General features: G+C 42.5%; 1 protein-coding gene across 3 annotated transcripts in view; it reads right to left on the bottom strand.

Annotated features, from left to right (window-relative positions):
* The window catches only part of LOC140719226 (serine/threonine-protein phosphatase 6 regulatory subunit 3-like), a 214,264-nt gene that overhangs the window by 115,844 nt on the left and 75,532 nt on the right, over positions 1–22,888 (bottom strand). For all 3 annotated transcript variants that reach the window (XM_073033683.1, XM_073033682.1, XM_073033684.1), the window contains exons 3-5: positions 19,490–19,676; positions 9,514–9,651; positions 4,348–4,413 (exon numbers count right to left, since the gene is read on the bottom strand). In XM_073033683.1, coding sequence (XP_072889784.1) covers positions 4,348–4,413; positions 9,514–9,651; positions 19,490–19,676 — 391 coding nt within the window. The remainder of the gene's footprint in view (positions 1–4,347; positions 4,414–9,513; positions 9,652–19,489; positions 19,677–22,888) is intronic.

Genomic DNA, 22,888 nt, shown 5'->3' on the forward strand with positions numbered 1-22,888 from the left:
TGTTGCCTCACCTGGAAGGACTGTTTGGGGTCCTGAATGGTGGTGAGGGAGGAAGTGTAAGGGCAGGTGTAGCACTTGTTCTGCTTACAAGGATAAGTGCCAGGAGGGAGATCGGTGGGAAGGGATGGGGGGGGGGGGGGGGGGGGACGAGTGGACAAGGGAGTTGCATAGGGAGCAATCCCTGCGGAAAGCAGAAAGATGGGGGGAGGGAAAGATGTGCTTGGTAGTGGGATCCCGTTGGAGGTGGTGGAAGTTACGGAGAATTATACGTTGAACCTGGAGGCTGGTGGGGTAGTAGGTGAGGACAAGGGGAACCCTATCCCAAGTGGGGTGGCAGGCGGATGGGGTGAGGGCAGATGTGCAGGAAATGGGAGAGATGCATTTTAGAGCAGAGTTGATGGTGGAAGAAGGGAAGCCCCTTTATTTAAAAAAGGAAGACATCTCCTTCATCCTGGAATGAAAAGCCTCATCCTGAGAGCAGATGCAGCAGAGACGGAGGAATTGTGAGAAGGGGATAGCATTTTTCCAAGAGACAGGGTGGAAGAGGAATAGTCTAGGTAGCTGTGAGAGTCTGTAGGCTTATAGTAGATATCATCTCCAGAGATGAAAGATCAAGAAAGGGGAGGGAGGTGTCGGAAATGGACCAGGTAAATTTGAGGGCAGGGTGAAAGTTGAAGGCAAAGTTAATGAAGTCGACGAGCTCAGCATGCGTGCAGGAGGCAGCGCCAATGCAGTCGTCGATGTAGCGAAGGAAAAGAGGGGGACGGATACCCATATAGACTTAGAACATGGACTGTTCCACAAAGCCAACAAAAAAGCAGGCATAACTGGGACCCATACGGGTGCCCATAGCTACACCCTTAGTTTGGAGGAAGTGGGAGGAGCCAAAGGAGAAATTATTGGGAGTAAGAACTAATTCCGCTAGACGGAGGAGAGTGGTGGTAGAGGGGAATTGGTTAGGTCTGGAATCCAAAAAGAAGCGAAGAGCTTCGAGACCGTCCAGGTGGGGGATGGGGGTATATAGGGACTGGACGTCCACGGTGAAAATAAGGTGGTAGGGGCCAGGGAACTTAAAATCATTGGAAAAATTCAAAGCATGGAAAGTGTCACGAACATAGGTGGGAAGAGATTGAACAAGGGGTGATAAGACAGTGTCAAGGTATACAGAAATGAGTTTGGTGGGGCAGGAGCAAGCTGAGACAATAGGTCTACCTGGACAGGCAGGTTTGTGGATCTTGGGTAGGAGGTAGAAATGGGAAGTGCAGGGTGTGGGAACCATGAGGTTGGTGGCAGTGGATGGGAGATCCCCAGAGCTGATAAGGTTGGTGATGGTATAGGAGACAGTGGCCTGGTGCTCCTTAGTGGGGTCATGATCAAGGGGTAAATGAGAGGAGGTATCAGAGAGTTGTTGCTGTGCCTCGGCCAGGTAGAAGTCGGTACCAACCTGATCACAGGACAATTTACAATGACCAATTAACCTACTAACCAGCATGTCTTTGGACTGTGGGAGGAATGTGGACCACTAGGAGGAAACCCAGGCAGTTGATCGGCAGAATGTACAAGCACCTTACAGGCTACACCAGAATTGAACTCAAAACTCCGTAATGTCCAAAGCTGAAGAATGTCACACTAACCGCTACACTACCGTGGCACCTAACTTTTGGAAAAGATATTTCTTGACAAGTGGGGATTGCACCAATACACTTTTAGGTCACTAAATCCTGTGCAAATGATTGATTTAATCATAATGGTTTGTATCAAGTTTCCTGACTGATAAAATACGCTTAGCACTTGATTTTGTCTGTGTTGAGCTGGCTGAAATCAGCTCACAGAAACATGAAACATTTAAATTAATGGTGTTCACAAGCAAAACACTTTTATAGTTAATTCACGTTCTCGATATTTATTACTTTTTATTTTTGTATTTGCATAATTTGTTCTTTTGCACGTTTTTCATTGATTCTATTGTGTTTCTTTGTCCTACTGTGAACACTCACAATAAAATGACTCTCAGCGTAGTATATAGTGACATTAATGTACTTTGATAATAAATTTACTTTGAACATGGTGTTACTTCCAACATAGGAAATACAGCAGCTAGTTTGCACTGCAAGGTTGATAAACAATGGTGACCAAATAACGGATTTTGTAATGTTAACTGAACAAAAAAATATATCCTAGGATTTCAATAACAAGCACAAAAATACAGTGGAGTGTATAGGGTATGTGGCACTTCAGAATCTGACCGAGTTTCATCTACTCTTTCACATGCACCCAAATGATCCCATGTCATTGTTTTGAAAGGAGGGCTGGCTGTACAGGGATAACACTTCAAAGTTCTCTACTGGCTTCCAAACATTTTAGGATGTCTAAGGATTATGAAAAGCACTATAAATATGAAAGTCATTTCTTTGCAGAAGTGCTGAAGCTTTTTTGAAATAATATCATGGGATTATTTATGTGCAGTGGAAATAACACTTGATGTATTGGTCAAAAGAAAGCACTTTCAACAGAATACTACTTCCCTGAGTGAGCCTTTAACTTTCGACCATATAATCGAGGGGGTTCACTGCCCATCAAGGCTTATCCTGTTGCTCTAGTACATTAAAATTCCACCATACATCAACCAAGTAATAACCTTTCATTAGTGAATGCAGACATTCTGTTCAGTTAAGCAGAAACCTGCTCAAAAACTTATACTGGTTCCCTGCACTATCTGAATGCTGCAGAATAAACCTAGATCTTTGAGTAAATTATTTTAACTAATTCACAGTTAGTGGAATGCTATTACAGCTCAGGGCATCGGAGTTCCATTCCTATGCCCTCTGTATGTTCTCCCTGTGACAGCACAGAATATCTCTGGGTACTCTGGCGTCCTCCCACAGTCCAAAGACATACCGGGTGGTAGGCTAATTGTCCCAAGTTTAGGCTAGGGATAAATAAGTGGGCTGCTGGTCAGTATGTCTCACTGAGCCAGAAGGTCCTGGTCCCTGCCAGATCTCTAAATAAATAAATAACCCATTTACACGAGGCTTGAGCATGTGAACCTCACATCGTTATAATATTTCACACTGGTAGCTTCACTCCAGAATTATATTGTTACGAATGTGCCACAACTCTGAGGGGCTGAAGGGTACAAAGTCGCCCCCTCCTTTTTGAGAATCGCAAGATCGCTATTAATTCGGGTCTGGGACCCAGGAAATGAGAGAGAATCCACAAGGTTTGGAATGTGTCCTGGCCTCAGCGAAACAAAACCATTGATAACGGCTATTGTCTCTTGGAGACGGAACTGTGTATTGAGTACTGTACTATTCATTGAAGCCCCTCAGGGAACGACCAGAGTGGGCTGGTTGAGGGATTGCATCATCCCAACCTGATTGACATCTGAGACCCCGTGAGTAAGGATAAAAGAGGGTCTGGGGAACAACCCCTTTAGACGCACCAGGAGAAACGCTAGAAATCCCGTGACAGCGTTTAATAGCGACAGCCGGTGGGGGGCTCGTGTGCGTCCTTCCCTTGCCTGGGATTGGCGGGCTCGCCACTGAAGAACGGCTTAGCTAAAGGACAGGCCACAAGTGAACGGCCACACTAACGAGGCTCCGACAGGTCAAAATCATAAAAGGAATCGGCAAGTTTTTCTCCAAATCCCTTTCTCTCTCCAACCATTGCAAAACCCAGCGGTCCCCAAAGGCTGCAGCCTGCATGAACTGAGTGACTTTTATATTTCCATCAGACAATACATTATCCCCTAGACAACGATAGAGCTTATTTCTTATTGATCATTATTATACCCGCACTTTTAGATTTAGTATTGACGACGTATATTATCTGTATATTTGCATTGACATTACTTTTGTGTATTTTTACTAATAAATACTGTTAAAAATCGTATCATCAGACTTCAACGGACCTCTCTATCTTTGCTGGTAAGTGACCCAGTTACGGGGTTCGTAACAATATCCAGAATCATTAGTCTTCATTTTACTGATTTGCATGTTCTAGCAACTTTAGATTAAAAAAAGTTGTACAAAAAAAGCTTTCTTTAAGCTATTTGCAATGACTGTATCCTAACTGCAGAACTTACAGTTTGAAGGCTATCTTCAAGCTTGGGTGAATGCCAGGCTTTGAGACAAACTACACCTCATGCAAGATCAATTTCTAGTCAAACAGGAAGCTAAATATATCGATAATATTTTTCTCTTCAAAAAATATTGACAAGATAATGGACTTAGCAGTAAAATGCACTGTGCAAATTAACAGAAACTCAGCACGAGGCTGGTCAATTGAATGAATTAGCCAGTGAACTTATTCTACATTTCCTGGATTGTATGCAATGCTGGCACTTACATCCTCATCTTTGGAATGGTGGATCATCTCAATGAGTCTCTGGATAATTTTCTCCTCGTTTAGCCACTGTTGGAACACAAAAGTGGTTAGAGATGAAGAATAAATGTAGCTCTTGGCACAGAATCAAAGTACATTCACCTCTCTAGATAACCCATGGGAAAGCTTGCTTCATTAGTGATGTAGTCTAGGCTTGAAGCTATATATTTTCCTCATTGGCGGCTTCTATCTAGAGAATTGAAGCTAGCGAAGAAACCATCATGCCTCTGCTAACCCCTCTGAAGGACCCATAAAAACACACCCTGCAATCTCCTCACAGTCTCATAATCCTCACCACATATTAATGGAAGGGAGAGTATAACAGAGCTTGTACAATAATAAAACTAGTAGTTTTAGTCAATCTTTATTACAATGAAAAACTAGTGGGGAGTGGGAAGGGGAAAGCCAGATAGAAACTCTGGAAATAATCAGGCCAGGTAGCACTTGAGGAGAGAGGAAAACAGTTAATGTTACAGGTATTGTAAATCACCTACAATCAAAATTAGGGAAAGCTAGAGATCAAAGAAGATTTGAGTTGCAGAGCAGGAAGGGCGAAAAAGGGATGACTGAAGTAATAATACTACTTATTATTATTATTTTCTAGAAGGAATATCTAATTCATTATAACAATTTTAACTTAATTAGCTTCAACCACATTGTCTGACAATACATTCCATATCACAAAATAGAAAAGCTCAAGGAAACATAGATCAGCTTATAGTAAATAATTCTATTTAATTTGACTATATGTTAAGGTAAATCAATTAAATTTTGATTCAGTATTTAATGTTGTCAAATACAAAGATTCCTCAAAGACACGCCTATAGAGACTGGCATTTCAGCATTCCTGTATGAGTTTTATGTTTGTATAAATGACGTACACCTCAGTCAACTTTTAAGATCAGATGTACAGCAGAGAAACAGGCCCTTTGATCACTACGTCCATGCCAAACATTTTGCCAGCTACATTAATGTCGTTTTGTCTGCATTCGGTTCATAACCTTCTATGTCTTGCCTATTTGAATGTCTAAATGTTTCTAAAATGTAGTGGTTTTGTCTGATCCCACTAGACCCTCTGACATACTCTAGATGTCAATCACTTTGTAAAATATTTATCCCTCAGAACCCTTTTAAAGTTCCTTCCTCTCCTTAAACCTGTCTTTTTGTTTTTGATACTGCTACTGTAGGAATAAGATTTTGACTGTCTAGCCTACCTATGCCTCTCATAATCTTATATACTTCTGTTAAAATCAGAGTCAAGTTTATTATTACTGACATATGTTGTTGAAAGCTGTTGTTTTGCAGCTGCAGTACAGTGTAAGACACAAGAATTATTCGAGACGTCAGGTTAGCCCTCATCTTTCTTCCCTCCAAGGTAGGCAATACAATCTTTCCCCCTATCTTAAAACCTCCAATTCAAGCAAAATCCTGCACTCACTCCAGCGCAATCACATGCATTCTAAAGTGCAGAGACCAGAGCTATGCATACTTTAGTTAGTTAGCACTGCTCAGTGTTTTGAACCAACTAACCAGATCACGACATCTAATCAATATCAAGTTGGGCCCCAGAGGAGTCTACAAGTTGGCATTCTGAGGATTTAACTCCATCAAGTGTGCACTGATGATGGATTCTCGACTGGAGCCAAAACGTCAGCAAAGATTTTACCAAACTCAGCGATCAGGACAGTGAGATTACAGTGCTACTCCATTTAGTGTAAAACAGCTCCATTCCTAAAAACGCAATGGCTCAATTTAAAATAACGTCTGAGTTACTGAGACATCTAAATTACAACTGAATTCTAAAAAACACACCACTTTAAAATGGGGCATTGTTCAGTTACACGACAGCCCTGGGGAAAAGTCTGGATGTCTGTGCAGAGATGTTTCTGATCTACCAGACAGAAGGAGATTGAACAGGTGATTACCGGGGTGGGATGAATCCATCACAATGTTGTGAGCCCACTGTAGATAGCGTGTGTTGTAGATGGTTTCCATATCTGGTAGTCATGGCCCAATGATGTTCTGTACGGTTCTGATCACTCATTGAAGTGTTTTTTGGTCGATCTTGTTGCAGCTAGTGTACCATACTGTCATGTATGTGCTCATTTACCAGCAGCTTTTGGGGCAGATCTGCTCTCTTTAAACTCATATCAAGGAGGTCTTGGTGGTCCAAGAGACTCCTCTGTGATGTTCACTCCACTGGAGAGTTTCCTTTCTATGTATAAGTACACTGTTACAAGGGATACCAGCAGACTTTGAGCAACATTCCATACACCATTCATAATAATTAGCTTGCCCAGCCAAAAGGAACAACTACTTTGCCATTGTTCACTTGCTTAACTTATTCCTGGTGATCACTGGCTGTGATAAACCTATTAATTTCCACACTAGCTTCCTCCCACTCCCATTCAATTCTCCTATTCCCCTCTCTGTTACACTTGTTGTAATTCAGATAACCTCCCTTTTCCCCAGATAAATATTCTATTTTCTAAATGGACAGAAAATGCAAAAAACTGAGGTGCAAAGGGACTGGGGAATCGTTGTGCCAAAGGCAAATATGATGTAAGAATTCATTTCAAGAGGACGAGAATATAAAAGCAAGAACGTAATGTTGAGACTTTATAAAGCACTGGTGAGGCCTCACTTGGAGTATTGAGAGCAGTTTTGGGCCCCTCATCTTAAAAAGAAAGTGCTGAAAGTGGAGAAGGTTCAAAGGAGTCTCACAAAAATGCTGTTCCTAATCACTCATTATAGCAACACCATGGCCACTTTGCACATTGGACAACTTGTTTGCTGTGTACTTTCTTGAATAATTTGTATAATTTATGCTGTTAATTTATATTTTTCTTGTGAATATTGTGTATCTGATTTGATGTGCCTACGATGCTACTGCAACTACCGTACTGTGCAGGTTTTAGGCACCAGATTTTTATATATAAATTTTGTTCTAGATGTTTATTTTTTGCTTTCTGCATGAGTGTGTTAGAAAAGAACTAATTAGTTCTCCAAACATTCATTTTCCAAAAATTTTAATGTTAGAGAATCTTCTGTATTTTGTTAAAATAACATATTAAGTAAAAGATGACTTTTCAAACACTGATTATAAACTGTAGATAAATAGCCCAGTGTATGATTAAACAAAGATAACGGACAGGTGCTAATGATCAGTGACATAATGAGCTGAATGAACTAAAATGATTAAATGACATAGAAACTGGTGTAGAAAGAATCAAACTGGACGAAGGACAACTAAAAGGTGAGGTTGTAGCAGACATGATAGTTTAACTTTTAAATCAATTCTTACACCATGGCAAGAGAAAGCATAGCAACCAGACGTAAGATAATTATCCTGCATCAGCAAGATCTCTCCCAAGTGGAAATTTCCTGGCAGACAGGAGTTTCAAGATGTGCTGTCCAAGCTCTTCTGAAGCACAAAATTATGAGCAAGGTTGAGGACCAGAAATGCAGTGCATGGAAACAAAGTGTAGCAGACAAGAGATACATCAAACTTATGTCTCTTCTAAATCAGAATAAGTCCAGCAGGGCTATCAGCTCTGAGCTCACAGAAGCCACTGGAACCATGCACACCTCTCTCTAGTCTGGAGAAGTCTTGTCAGAAACACTGTTGCCAAAAAAAAACATTCCTCCAAGGAGAAAACAAAGCCAAGAGACTCACCTACACACAAAAACACAGGGACCGGGCTGCTGAACAATAGCAGCAAGTACTCTGCACTGACAAGTCAAAATTTGACAGATTCTACAATTCGCTTACAAACTACACACAATTTGTCATAGGAACTAACCTACCTTTATAATGTGAGAAGAAAGCAGAGCTAATTTAAAGGAAAGCCGACAGAACAGTCAAACTCTACACAGACAACATCCATTAATAAATTAAAGATCAATTTATTTGTCATGTGTATGACAAAGCACAGTAAGAGCATCATTTGTGTCATATCAAATCAGCAAGGATGGTAATGGGCAGCCCACAAGTATCGCAACACTTTCAGTGCCAACAAAGCACACACAAAACTTACTAACCCCAACTCATATCTTTGGAACGTGCAATCGACACAGTCACAGGGAGAACAGACAGACTCCTGAGACAGCAGCAGGAATCGAACCCCGATCTTACAACTCATGCTGCAAGGAGCAGTGCTAACCCTTATGCTGCCGTGCCACATTTGGTTAAGACCAAACCCCAGAACGATAATGAGGTAAAGCAGCAGCCTGACTAACTGTGACAACTTCGCCATCCAAATCACCTCTTTATTTAAAGTTTCACTTGCATGGACAAACCCCTCCAACTCCCCATTCCTGGTACCAAGCACTCCCTCCAGATGAAAGGATAATTTATTTGTGCCTTTTCAATTTAGTAAGCCATAAACTAGAGTCTATTCTAGATCAGGGAGAAAACACCCAGACTGGGAGGTACTTTACCAACCTCTCCATTTAGCTCACAATCATGACCGTGATCTTTAGTCATTTACTATTTTAATTCTCTACACCACCCTGACCATATTTTCCTTTTTTCTCTACCTCCTACATTGTTCCAACAAAGTTTAACAGCAGCTCAAAGAAATCATCTGTTTATGATGAATTTTACAGTGTTCCACACTTAACATCCAAGTTTAATGACTTCAGATTGCAATTACCTCCCATATTTTAAGACAAGGTGGTGAAAACAACTCAGCCATTTCTACTTGCATCTCCTCCAGACCCAGCTCTTGTTCCTTCACTTTTTCCCCAACCACATTTGCTTATCTTTTATCATTTATTCTGTCCCTATCACAGTCCTTCCTTCTCTGTTCCGTAAGTACTTAAACACCCGTTATATATATCTGGTATGTTTCAGTTGTAATGAAAACCATCAACACAAAACCTTAAAAATTTGTCTCTCATTGGACCTACTGAGCATTTCCCACATTTTTCAATTTTTATTTTTCATGCCCAGAGTTTCTTGAGGACTGTGACATTCAAAGCAAAATGCCACAAAGAGCAGGAGGCAAAATTTGCAATCCCATGAACCCATTCAGGAAAAGTGTTGCATTAACATCCGGTCCCAAATGCAGTGGAATGCTGCTTGAGGCACTGAAAACAGCACGGACACCAGAACATAAATCCACTTACATTCAAAACGTCCTGCCTGAGGTTGGGCTGCTCCACGCACGTAAGAAGCCGGAGTAGGAGGTCCATAATAGCCGAAGTTCCTATGTGTTTCAACAGCAAGCCTACAAAATCATCCTTTTTCCGTAGAAAATCCACTATCTGCCAAGGAAAGTAATGCATTATAATTTTAGTTAGGGTCAAAATAACATTTATTTACACTTTAAACACAACAGCCATCACAATAGGGTCCAGCTTTCACTTTACTAATTTTCATATTGCAACAGATTTGAACCTAACCAGATTCAGAAACACAAGAGATTCTGCAGATCCTGGAAATGCAGAGTAGTGTATAAATGCTGGCAGAACTCAGCAGGCTAGGCAGCATCTGTGGAGAGGAATATAAAAAGTCGACATTTTGGGCTGAGAGATTTCCTGATGAAGGGTTTGACCAAAAACATCAACTATTTATTCCTCTCCATAGATGCTGCTTGACCTGCTGAGTTCCTCTAGCATTCTGGTGATTCAGATTTTATTTAAATTCAACACAAGTCAAATAGATAAATAGACTGTGATTCAACGGGTTACAATTGAAAATTACAAATTTAAATACTAAAATTATAGAAACATAGAAAACTACAGCACCAAACAGGCCCTTCGGCCCACAAAGTTGTGCCGAGCATGTCCCTACCTTAGAAATTACCAGGCTTATCTATAGCCCTCTATCTTACTAAGCTCCACGTACCTATCCAAAAGCCTCTTAAAAAAAACCCTATCATATCACCACCACCATTGCCAGCAGCCTGTTCCATGCATTCACCATTCTCTGAGTAAAAAACTTACCCCTGATATCTCCTCTGTACCTACTCCCCAGCACCTTAAACCTGTGTCCTTTTGTGGCAATCATTTCAGCCCTGGGAAAAAGCCTCTGACTATCCACACAATCAATGCCTCTCATCATCTTATACACCTCTATCAGGTCACTTCTCATCCACCGTCGCTCCAAGGAGAAAAGGCTGAGTTCACTCAACCTATTCTCATAAGGCAAACTGCTCAATCCAGGCAACATCCTTGTAAATCTCCTCTGCACCCTTTCTATGGCTTCCACATCCTTCCTGTAGTGAGGCGACCAGAACTGAGCATAGTACTCCAAGTGGGGTCTGACCAGGGTCCTATATAGCTGCAACATTACCTCTCGGCTCCTAAATTCAATTCTACGATTGATGAAGGCCAATACACCGTATGCCTTCTTAACCACACAGTCACAATGATGCCCTCACCCGCATCTCTGCCCTCACCCCATCCTCCCGTTACCACAACAGGGACCGAGTTCCCCTCGTTCTTACCTACCACCCCACCAGCCTCCGGATCCAGCACATTATCCTCTGCACCTTCCGCCACCTTCAACAGGACCACACCACTAAGCACATCTTTCCCTCTCTACCCCTCTCTGCTTTCCACAGGGATCGCTCCCTCCGCGACTCCCTGGTCCACACGTCCCTCCCCACAGATCTGCCACCTAGCACTTATCCCTGCAAGCGTTAACTGCTACACCTGTCCCTACACCTCCTCTCTTACTACCATTCAGGGCCCCAAACAGTCCTTCCAGGTGAGGCAACACTTCACTTGTGAGTATGTTGGGGTCACCTATTGCATCCAGCGCTCCCGGTGCAGCCTCCTCTACATCGGTGAGACCTGACGCAGATTGGAGGACCACTTCGTCGAGCACCTCCGCTCCGTCTGCAACAACAGACAGGATCTCCCTGTTGCCACCCACTTCAACTCTGCTTCACATTCCCATTCGGAGATGTCCATACATGGCCTCCTCTACTGCCATGATGAGGCCAAACTCAGGTTGGAGGAGCAACACCTCATCTACCGTCTGGGTAGTCTCCAGCCCCTTGGCATGAACACTGAATTCTCCAACTTCTGGTAATTCCCTCCCCCACCCAGTTTCACTCTGTCTCCTCCTCCAGCTCCCTATCACCTCTCTCATGATTCTACCTTCTTCTACTACCCATAGTGCTTTCCACTTACATTCCTTCTTCAACTTTTGCGCCTATCACTTCCCTGCTTCCCCTCCCCTCCCCCACCCCTTGATCTTTCCTCTTACTGGTTTTTCACCTGGCACCTACCAGCCTTCTCCTTCCCACCTTCTTTATAGGGCCCCTGCACCCTCCCTCTTCAGTCCTGACGAAGGGTCTCGGCCCAAAACATTGACTGCTTGTTTCCATGGATGCTGCCCGACCTGCTGAGTTCCTCCAGCTTGTTATACATGTTAGTTTGACCCCAGCACCTGCAGTGTACTTTGTGTTAACCACAGAGTCAACCTGCGAGTGTCCTATGGACTCGGACCCCAAGAACCCTCTGATCCTCCACACTGCCAAGAGTCTTACCATTAATACTATATTCTGCCATCGTATTTGACCTACCAAAATGAACCACTTCACACTTATCTGGGTTGAATTCCATCTGCCACTTCTCAGCCCAGTTTTGCATCCTATCAATGTCCTGCTGTAACCTCTGACAGCCATCCACACTATCCACAACACCCCCAACCTTTGTGTCATCAGCAAATTTACTAACTCAATCCTCCACCTCCTCATTCAGGTCATTTATAAAAATCACAAAGACTAAGGGTCCTAGAACAGATCACTGAGGCACCCCACTGGTGACCGACCTCCATGCAGAATATGACCCGTCTACAACCACTCTTTGCCTTCTGTGGGCAAGCCAGTTCTGGATCCACAAAGCAATGTCCCCTTGGATCCCATGCCTCTTTATTTTCTCAGTAAGCCTTGCATAGGGTATCTTATCAAATGCCTTGCTGAAATACATATACCCTACGTCTACTGCTCTTCCTTCATCAATGTGTTTAGTCGCATCCTCAAAAAATTCAATCAGGCTCGTAAGGCACGACCTGCCCTTGACAAAGCCATGTTGACTACTCCTAATCAGGAGGAGGAGTATAGGAAACTGATACAGGACTTTGTGATATGGTGCAACTCAAACTACCTGCGTCTCAATATCACCAAGACCAAGGAGATGGTGGTGGACTTTAGGAGATCTAGGCCTCATATGGAGCCAGTGATCATTAATGGAGAATGTGTGGAGCAGGTTAAGACCTACAAGTATCTGGGAGTACAGTTAGACGAGAAGCTAGACTGGACTGCCAACACAGATGCCTTGTGCAGGAAGGCACAGAGTCGACTGTACTTCCTAAGAAGGTTGGCGTCATTCAATGTCTGTAGTGAGATGCTGAAGATGTTCTATAGGTCAGTTGTGGAGAGCGCCCTCTTCTTTGTGGTAGCGTGTTGGGGAGGAAGCATTAAGAAGAGGGACGCCTCACGTCTTAATAAGCTGGTAAGGAAGGCGGGCTCTGTCGTGGGCAAAGTACTGGAGAGTTTAACATCGGTAGCTGAGCGAAGGGCGCTGAGTAGGCTACGGTCAATTATGGATAACTCTGAACATCCTCTACATAGCACCATCCAGAGACAGAGAAGCAGTTTCAGCGACAGGTTACTATCGATGCAATGCTCCTCAGACAGGATGAAGAGGTCAATACTCCCCAATGCCATTAGGCTTTATAATTCTACCGGCAGGACTTAAGAACTTTTTAAAAGCTATTATTAATGCTTTTTGAGATAGTGATTTAGATGCATATCATATTTTTTTACTGAGTTTAAGTATTGTATGTAAGTAGTTTTGCTACAACAAGTGCATGGGACATTGGAAAAAAAGTTGAATTTCCCCATGGGGATGAATAAAGTATCTATCTATCTATACCTCTCCAAATGTTCATAAATCCTGCCTGTCAGGATCTTCTCCATCAACTTACCAACCACTAAGGTAAGACTCACTGGTCTATAATTTCCTGGGCTATCTCTACTCCCTTTCTTGAATAAAGGAACAACATTTGCAACCCTCCAATCCTCTGGAACCTCTCCCGTCCCCATTGATGATGCAAAGATCATCGCCAGAGGCTCAGCAATCTCCTCCCTCGCCTCCCACAGTAAAATTACGTTAATGCTGATTTGACTTACCGCAACCTTATAAATGAATTTAATGTACACATTTTGCAAAAGGTTCATATTCAGTAACTACTGTGAACTCGCAGTAAATAATGGCCTGGAGGTGGGAACAAAATATAAGAATTCCAAATTTGCCACTTAACAAAAAGGTGCCACAGTAGCACAGCGATTCACACGATGATGTTAGAGTTCTGGGCATTCGGGAGTTCAACTCCAGCACTGTTCGTAGTCCTCCCCGTGGAATACATGGGTTTTCCTGACAGCTCTGGTTTCCGCCCGCACTCCAATGACATAGCAGGTAGGTTAACTGTCCTATGATTAGGTTAGGCTTCTTTGGGGTAGTAGGGTTGTGGGGCGGTGTGGCTCATAGGACCGCAAGGGGCTACTGTATGCTGCATTGCTAAATAAACAAAAAGTGTAAATCCCTCGTGAACCAACACCAACACTTAATTGAAAAGATGACTTTTAAGCCTGTTTTCTTCTGTTTCCCATTAAGCCCACGTCTCAATCTAGAAATAATATGTTACTATGGTGCAGTAACGACCCAGGATGATGTGACTCACATTAAAGACAAGAATAAAGACCATTTTCCCCTCAGGTGTTGTCACACTGTGCACCAATGCAATCCTGTCAGGTTAAGAGAGTTGTTAATCCTATTCTAAAAATACCCAGACAGAAGAATAAATGTGTACAGTTGAAAGGAATGCTAAACATTTCAGATGGGTTAAACTTTCTAGTTAGATCCCCCCAGCCTCATCCCTCATCTATTACCACTGCAAACCACTTTTAATGTTCACAAAATGCTGGAGAACTCTGCGGGTCAGGCAGCATCTATGGAAAAGATTAAACAGGCGATGTTTTCGGCTGAGACCTTCATCAAGACTGGACCTGAAGAAGGGTCTTGACGTTGACAGATGCTGCATTTCCACAGATGCTGCCTGACTTGGGATTTCCAGCATTTGCAGAATTTCACGTTTTTATAATGTTGTTTACATTGTAAGTACATGCTGATAGGTTTCTTAAGGTTGTTATAACAATGGGTGGTGATGGGGATAAATTCCCACTACCTATTGAATGCTCACAATGGCATGTGCCTCAAATAGCCTCTGATAACCAAGTCCAGCTTCTGACTTTCGTGTATGACTTAACTACTAAGCGTAGCAGAACCATTTCTACTGTGTGGTGAACTACATATACCTGTCTGGACACCCCCCCCCCCCCCCCGCTGCCTGCTCCTGTGGCTCCTCCCACAGACCCCTGTATAAAGGCGATTGGAGGCACTGCTCCTCCCTCAGTCTCCAGTATGTTGTGTGATGGTCTCTTGCTGCTGACAGTGCTTTCTTCCAGCTAATAAAAGCCTATCTCGCCTCACGTCTCCGAGAGTTATTGATGGTGCATCATACATAGGAGAAGGGGCAAAGGCGGGTTACTGGGGCCTTAAAACCAGTTGCTTTGGGCAGATGGGGCTCGTCAGCTGTAGTTAGCAACTCCTCTAGAAGGAAAACTCTGATCTCAACCCTCTGCTGCCTTGCAGCATTACCCACTCATGGGGAAGGCTTCAGGGGTAAACTCCGAGGGAAAAATCCAGAGCTGGAGTCCCTAAGGCAGTCCTATGTGGAGGGGGAGCTTGCTACATGAGCAACAACTTGTTCTCTAAATCGTACTACCCGGATATGTGCATCTAGACAGCTAGGACACAACATCTATGGTAGGCCCTGATTGAAGGAGGCCTCACTCACTCACATGATGATACTTATTTATTTAAACACATTTTATTCCATATCCTTACTTCTAACTTTATTTTAAAATTATTCTTTATAATTTTTCAATGTTCATTGTAGTTGCATGTCACGCCAACACACCACAGCAAATTCCTAATACACGTAAATGCATATGGCGTTTACTGACGTTGGCAGATGTTGCTTTTACTGATAAACAGTAACTCTCATTCATCAAGTGAAATACTAATTATTATTATTTAATATTTTCTAATCCAGATTCATGATTTTGATTAAATTGCTGTTTGCCCTTTCATACAGTAATTTCCCCAACTAGATGATTGTCACAATCTGCCAAATGTAACCATAATTCCCAGCTCACTGAGGTTAGCCACATCTCCAACCCAGTCTACTGAAAATACATAAAAGAGCAACAGCATTAGGTGGCATGATACCAAAATACTGAGCAATAAAACCAACTTTTCGCCAGGCATCAGAAGTTATATGGCCCTTCATGCACCAAATCCTAACTTCATTTGTTTCCATTGGACTGAATCTTTCTACACCTTGCCTTTGAAAATGTCTCTTAATCAACTTCACTTGGCCCATATTTATTTATTTATTCTCTTTATATTTGCAGTTTGATGCCCTTTGCAGATTGATTGTTTGTTAGTCTTGTTTTCTCATTGATTCTATTGAGTTTCTTGTATTTACTAAGTATGCCCACAACAAAACAAATCACAAGGTTGTATTTGATGACATATATGTACTTTGATAATAACTTTACTTTGAGCTTGAACTTTGAACTCTTAAATGAAGTTACTGTCTAGGACTCCTCCATTTTACTCTGGCATTATGTTCTAGGTGTGTCTCTGTGTGAGCGTGTAGCTTAACCAGAGTTTTGTACGACTGCAACATTATGTTCCAGTTCATATCTCAGAGAATATATGAATATGAGGCACAGAATTTTCTCTCTAAAGGTTGAACATCGCAGAATCAGGTTTGGTTGGTTGAAAAATAGTTTTAAAACGTTGCCCCCACCCCCACCCCGTTTTAACAAAGGCCAATATGAACCTCAGGAGGGTGATGAGGAGGAGAGAAAAATGAGCCAGAAGTTTTTGTCTCCCTTTGATTTGAGCTTGCATTGCTCCCACCCTGAACCTATAAGCATTTATCCTCTTGTGAAGATGGGGTGACTATTTCCAACTAAAGTGAAAGTCTTCCTCAGATTTTTTGCATTTAGTTCACTTAGAGATACAACATGGTAACAGCCCCCTCTGACTCAATGAGCCTGTGCTGTCCAATTACACCCTTACACCCATGTGACCAATTAAACTACAAACTCGCACTTCTTTGGTATGTGGGAGGAAACTGGAGCACCCAGAGGAGCTGGGTGGAGCACCACACAGTCACGTACAAGCTCCTTACAGACAGTGGCAGAACTGACCCTGGGTTGATGGCACTGTGATAGTGCTACACTAACCACTATGCCACCGGCCACCCCAGTTCAACTGATCTTTCTCTGAAACCTTTGCAGCTTCAACTTCTCGTTGTCAAGTATCTGTACTCATGTGGTCTATACTAGTCCATACTAGTAATGCCAAAGTATTTTTTAAATATAATCACAAGCAACAACAGAAAACCAAATTGGTATACATATAGCTTCCATGGTTCTGCATTACAGAGAACAACTGCTCTTTCCACAGAAGACTACTTCCATCTTGTGGCAAGACTTTCACCATCCACCTGTCAGTAATCTTGTCTCATCACAAATTCTGCTGTTTATATTCTCACTCACAGCCTCTCCCACCCATCATTCTGCTGCTTGCCAACCTGCAGCTCAGAACCTCCCCATAAACACTACCCTAAAGACAATGCAAAGAACTTTTGCTGACCTTATCTTAAGACAGGGACACTCCTACAAATTAACAGGTTTGCAGGAAAAGAGAAATTTCAACCACAGTATGGCAAAGTTTTGCAATTCACTACCCAAGAGAGCTGTGGAAGCCTAGTCATTTAGTGTAGTCTAGACTAGTGGTCACCAACCCATCGATCATGATCAACTAGTCAATCTTTGAGACTTTCCCAGCTGATCCCGAAAAAAAAAGAAAAATAAACAGACAAATACTGTTGAGAGATTGTTTCCGGGTTGCGGGGTTTTAGTTCCGTTCTTTCTGCCCAGTGCACATGCATATAGCTCTCCCACACTACACAGTGTAATTCACTATATGAATGTATATATAATATATATATATATATATATATATATAATCACAATGTAATTCATTAAACAATATGAGTCAGCTGCGCTTTTCCTCATTCCCTGTCACGCTCACTGTTGAACTTGAACCCACGCAAGGTCATCAGGCGACTAAACGCAGTGATACCTTCGCACCAGGGATCACCAGTTGCCGTCGTTACTGGCCTGGAGCGCTGCCTCTGAACCTGTTTAGCACACCAAATGTTCGTGGGGAACAGACAGACATACTTAATTGATACCGAGGGAAATTGGGCTTCATTACAGCCGCACCAAGAATAGTGAAGAAATATAGCAATATAAAACCATAAATAATTAAATAATAATAAGTTAATCATGCCAAGTGGAAATAAGTCCAGGACCAGCCTATTGGCTCAGGGTGTCTGACACTCCGAGGGAAGAGTTGTAAAGTTTGATGGCCTCAGGGAGGAATGACTTCCTATGCCGCTCAGTGGAATGAGTCTCTGCCTAACCAGTACATTATGGAGTGGGTAGGAGTCATTGTCCAAGATGGCATGCAACTTGGACAGCAACCCAGTGCTAAAATATTCGCAGATGACCTAATTTGGACTCAGCGTTTCGTAAGTATCAGAGCAGCTACCGCGCTGCGATCTACTGAAACAAACATTTGTCAGCCGATAGATCCTACAAGGGGGGGCGGGTGGGCGCTCTGTTGCATTCCCCGCTCAGTTGGCCGCGCTCTCCGGACTGTGACCGCAGCGGCCCCGGCACGGGGACCTCCGGCCCTGACCTTGTCCTCTCACCCCACCCACGACCAGCCACACCTAGCCAAGGCATCTGGCGGCGGGCAGGCAGCGGGAGGCTGAGTTTGGGCCTAGAGACTGTCTAATGAGGCAATGTCTCAAAACTGCTTCAGTACCCCGAGTCCAAGCACCCAGCATTTAAAGATGAACCCGCTGAGTTTTCTCAGCGGAAAAAACATGAGCAAGCAGGACAGAAGCCGAGAGCCAAGAAAACTAGAACAGACTGAACATAAGGAACCTGCTTCCAGTATTGCTGTATTCCATTCGTGTTTAACACCCACCCCCCCCCGCGCCCCTGTCGGCTGGTCCGCAAGAATATTATCCAAAAAAAAAGGGTGGGTATCCCCAGTGTTTATGTATTATTTCTACTTCCGGATTGCGGGGTTTTACTTCCGGTCTTTTCTGCCCGGGTGCGCATGCGCGTAACTACGGTAATTGATGTGGAGTCAATCTTGCCTTTTACTAAGGCCGAGGTAGGAGATCTTGGGCTTAAAAAGCTTGGTGACCACTAGTCTAGACTGAGGTCAAAAGAATATGGCACATTCTGTCAATATTGAGGGTTAAGTAAAAAATGGGGGAGATGTTGGGAAAGAGCTGTAAAGTGGCACTGAGGGCTGTGATCTTACTGATGGCTCACACTTCCCCATATAAAGTTCCATTTGGCTCCCCTCCTGCTTTTGTTTCAGATGCTCCTTCGTTCTATGTGTCAACTACCCTGATGAATTTGAAACTATAAAAGATTTCATCATCTTGATACAACTGCTGCAAGGAAGATACAAACCATAGTAGATTTATAATCTGGATATAATATCTTCCAACCCTGCAGCTTCCTGCACACAATTGGGACCAGATGGGCACCATGGCACCGTAGTAGCCGTTCACATGATGCTATTACACCTTGGGGTATCAGTGCTTGGAGTTCAATTCTGACACTATCAGTAAGAAGTTTGTACGCCTCCCCATAAACATATGCTCTGGTTTCCTCCTGTAAGTTGCCCTGTGATTGGGCTAGGTTTAAATATGGGGGTCACTGGGAGGTGCCTTGTTGGGCCAGAAAGGCCTGTTCCGCACTGTATCACTGAACAAATAAATAAATTATATAAATAAAGATTTTGGAAAGAAAACTTAGTGACCTACCTGTTCACGCACAATATAATTTTCCAGCCCTGCAGTTTCCTGCACACAACTTTGGAACATGACAACCTTGGACAGAAAAATCCAGTGACCTACCTGCTCACTCTTTCTGTTGATGAGGATGCCCATCACTTTACTGAAGAAACTTGCCAAAAGAGGATTAAGAACATTGTCATTCTGCAGAAAGGCATAGAGGCGGCTCAACAGCGACTCGTCCTCGCCCAAGGCATCATTAACCTGAGTCACGTCGGCTGTCAGTATCTCACAGGATATATTAGGGTACCTGAGATAAGATACATTTTAAATGGTAAGTGGAACGTTCCAGATTATAAGGCATTTACTTAATAATAACAGTTCTCAAAGAAGTAAATTCATCTGTGTTACATACAAAAGACTGGAGGAACTCAGCAGGTCATGCAGCATCTATGGAGAGGAATAGAGCCTAAGGTTTGGGCTGAGACCTTTCATATTTTAGGGAAAATGAGAGAGAATCTCACTGAAAAACAAGCAAATCTTTCAGATCTTTGAAGGCTAGAAATGGTGCTTACAATAAGTGTCCCTTGTCCAACAGGGATACTGCCTCAAAATAACAGGTTCACTAGAAAATAGAAATTTCAGATATGGCGTGGAAATTTTTTTGCTATTCACTATCCAAGAAAGCTGTGTTGACTCAGTATAGTCAAGACTGAGGTCAACAGAATTTGGAACATTAAGGAGATTGAGGGATGCTAGGCAAGTTGTGGAAAGTGGCAGAGGTCTGTGATCTTAACGAATAGCTCACTCTTCCCTATATTAAGTTCTACCTGGCTCATTCCTGCTTTTGCTCTAAATACAGTATTCCCAAGTCCTAATAGTATTGTCTGTTCTGAAGAATTTGAAACTTTACAAAATATTTCAACATCTTAATACATGTCCTGCAGGAAGATATAATACTAATAACACTCAGTACAACTGAGATAGTAGCATGGGAGAGCAAGCCTCCTCCCTCTTGCTGCACATTGAGAGATGGTGAGGGTGTGTGAACAGCTCTGTTTAAGTCACTGCAGAGCTGAAGTTTTAATGCTGTCCTCATGAGGAATGGAAGTGGAGTACTTCCTAATTTATTCAGTGTTAGCAGTGAGCTCTTAAACTACAGCTGACCACATGATGTTACATAAAACATACCAACAATATAGCAAAGGCCACACATCAAGATCTCATTGGCTGGAAAGGAAGGGATATACAATTTTTTTTAATGCACCTTGCACTGCTATAACAGACAGTCCCAAGCATGCTGCAGATTTCTTGTAAGTGGATTTTGCTCTCCTCCACAGACACTCAACGATCTGAGCAAATATACTTCAAATGTGGTGTGCCGCACCATCTCATGAGCAGCTTTAACCACAGCACACGCAATTACAAAACCATAGTGATGCACTTGGTTCAGCATTTGTTGGGTGAATTAGATTAAACTAAATACTGAATCTTGGGACCAAGTTCCATCCTTTCAGCCTGATGATTCAACCAGGGTTTTATCGACTATAATATTCTGTTACACAGCAAATTACTGTTACACAGCAAATTACTGTTCAATGCAGTTTCCCCATTCAGGAAGAAGTGGAGCACAAGATCCTGGCATAGGGATAGAGATGTGAGTAGATATCAGCCTGTAATGCCCCGATACAGAAACAAACCCAATGGCCAAACTACAGCACTGTTTGTCATTTAACCTACCTAGAATCGTGCAGCACAATTTGTTCATTTTGGTAGGTCAAATATGATGACAGAATAATGGTAAAACTCTTGGCAGTGTGGCATATGATGCATTGGCCTTCATCAATCATGGGATTGAGTTTAGGAGCCGAGAGGTAATGTTGCAGCTATATAGGACCCTACTCAGACCCCATTTGGAGTACTATGCTCAGTTCTGGTCGCCTCTCCATAGGAAGGATGTGGAAACCATAGAAAGGGGGCAGAGGAGATTTACAAGGATGTTGCCTGGATTGTAGAGCATGCCTTATGAGAATAGGTTGAGTGAACTCGGCCTTTTCTCCTTGGAGCGACAGAGGATGAGAGGTGACCTGATAGAGGTGTATAAGATGATGAGAGGCATTGATCATGTGAATAGTCAGAGGCTTTTTCCCAGGGCTGAATGGTAGCACGAGAGGGCAGTTTTAAGGTGCTTGGAAATAGGTACCGAGGAGATACCAGGGTTAAGTGTTTTTTTTTGTGTGTTGTTTTTTTTTTTACACAGAGAGTGGTGAGTGCGTGGAATGGGCTGCCGGTGACGGTGGTGGAAGCGGATACGATAGGGTCTTTCAAGAGTCTCCTGGACAGGTACATGGAACTCAGAAAAATAGAGGGCTGTGGGTAACCCTATGTAATTTCTAAGATAAGGACATATTCGGCACAGCTTTGTGGGCCGAAGGGCCAGTATTGTGCTGTAGGTTTTCTATGTTTCTAGCACAAGAGGTGACCATTCAGCTGATCAATGCTGTGCAGATTCCTTGGTAGCAAATGGGTTGAAAGGCCTATTTTTACTTCTATGGTTAATTAGTTCCACTTCACTGCTCTTTTCCCATTGTTCAGTTTTTTTTCTTTCAAAGTTTAAAATTTCCTACATTCAGCAGATTCCAGTTAATTGAGACACATCAGTGTCAGTATACTTTGGCCCAATTAGCTGAAGTTTCATGGAAATAGTTAAAAAGGCATTAAAAAAAGGACAAACTAACCATTTAACTGAGTAAAAATTTATGTATTTAAATAAAATACAGAACAAATTAGAACACTACCGATACCTCTACAGTCCTATATTAGTTCCTAATAGTTATCAGAGGAATTTATCCAGTGTATGCTGCTGTGTTCTTTTGATTGACTGTAAGTAAACAAAACCAGCACCGACATCTACAGCAAATAATGGATTACCTTCATACAATGTTTTTGACAACTAATTGATATTAGCAATGACTTCCATGGTGAAGAAGTTAACAAAAAGAATATTCAACATATCTTCTATATCTTTGTTATAGGGTTAGGGTTAGAGGCCCTACATTTACCCTACCCATCATCTCCCTATTTATATCCAGAGGCCCTACATCTACCCTACCCACCATCTCCCTATTTATATCCACAGAAACTCTTACTGTTTGATTATATTCTACAGGTAAGTTTTCTTTCAAAACAAATCTCTCCCTTCTTATGAGTCTTCTATTGCTGATAAAAGTAATTCAGTTCTCTTCTTTACTACTAGGCTCTGCCACTTTGTATACCCGAGTTTACAATTTTACATTATCCCTATTTTCTTTGTTAACCCTTGATTCTGTCTTTTTCATGGAGTGCCCTTTTAATTGAGAACTAAAACCTTGCAGAGCATTACTAAATATCTGCCTGTTTTCCTCTATTGACTTGTCTCTTAGGTTGGTACCCAATCCAACTTAAACAAATCCGCTCTCATGCGATTAAAATAGTCCTGATTTAAAATGAAAGGTACTGATTATGGACCTGTAATGTTCATCC

This window comes from Hemitrygon akajei, chromosome 31 (assembly GCF_048418815.1).
Source record: "Hemitrygon akajei chromosome 31, sHemAka1.3, whole genome shotgun sequence".
Classification (NCBI taxonomy): domain Eukaryota; kingdom Metazoa; phylum Chordata; class Chondrichthyes; order Myliobatiformes; family Dasyatidae; genus Hemitrygon; species Hemitrygon akajei.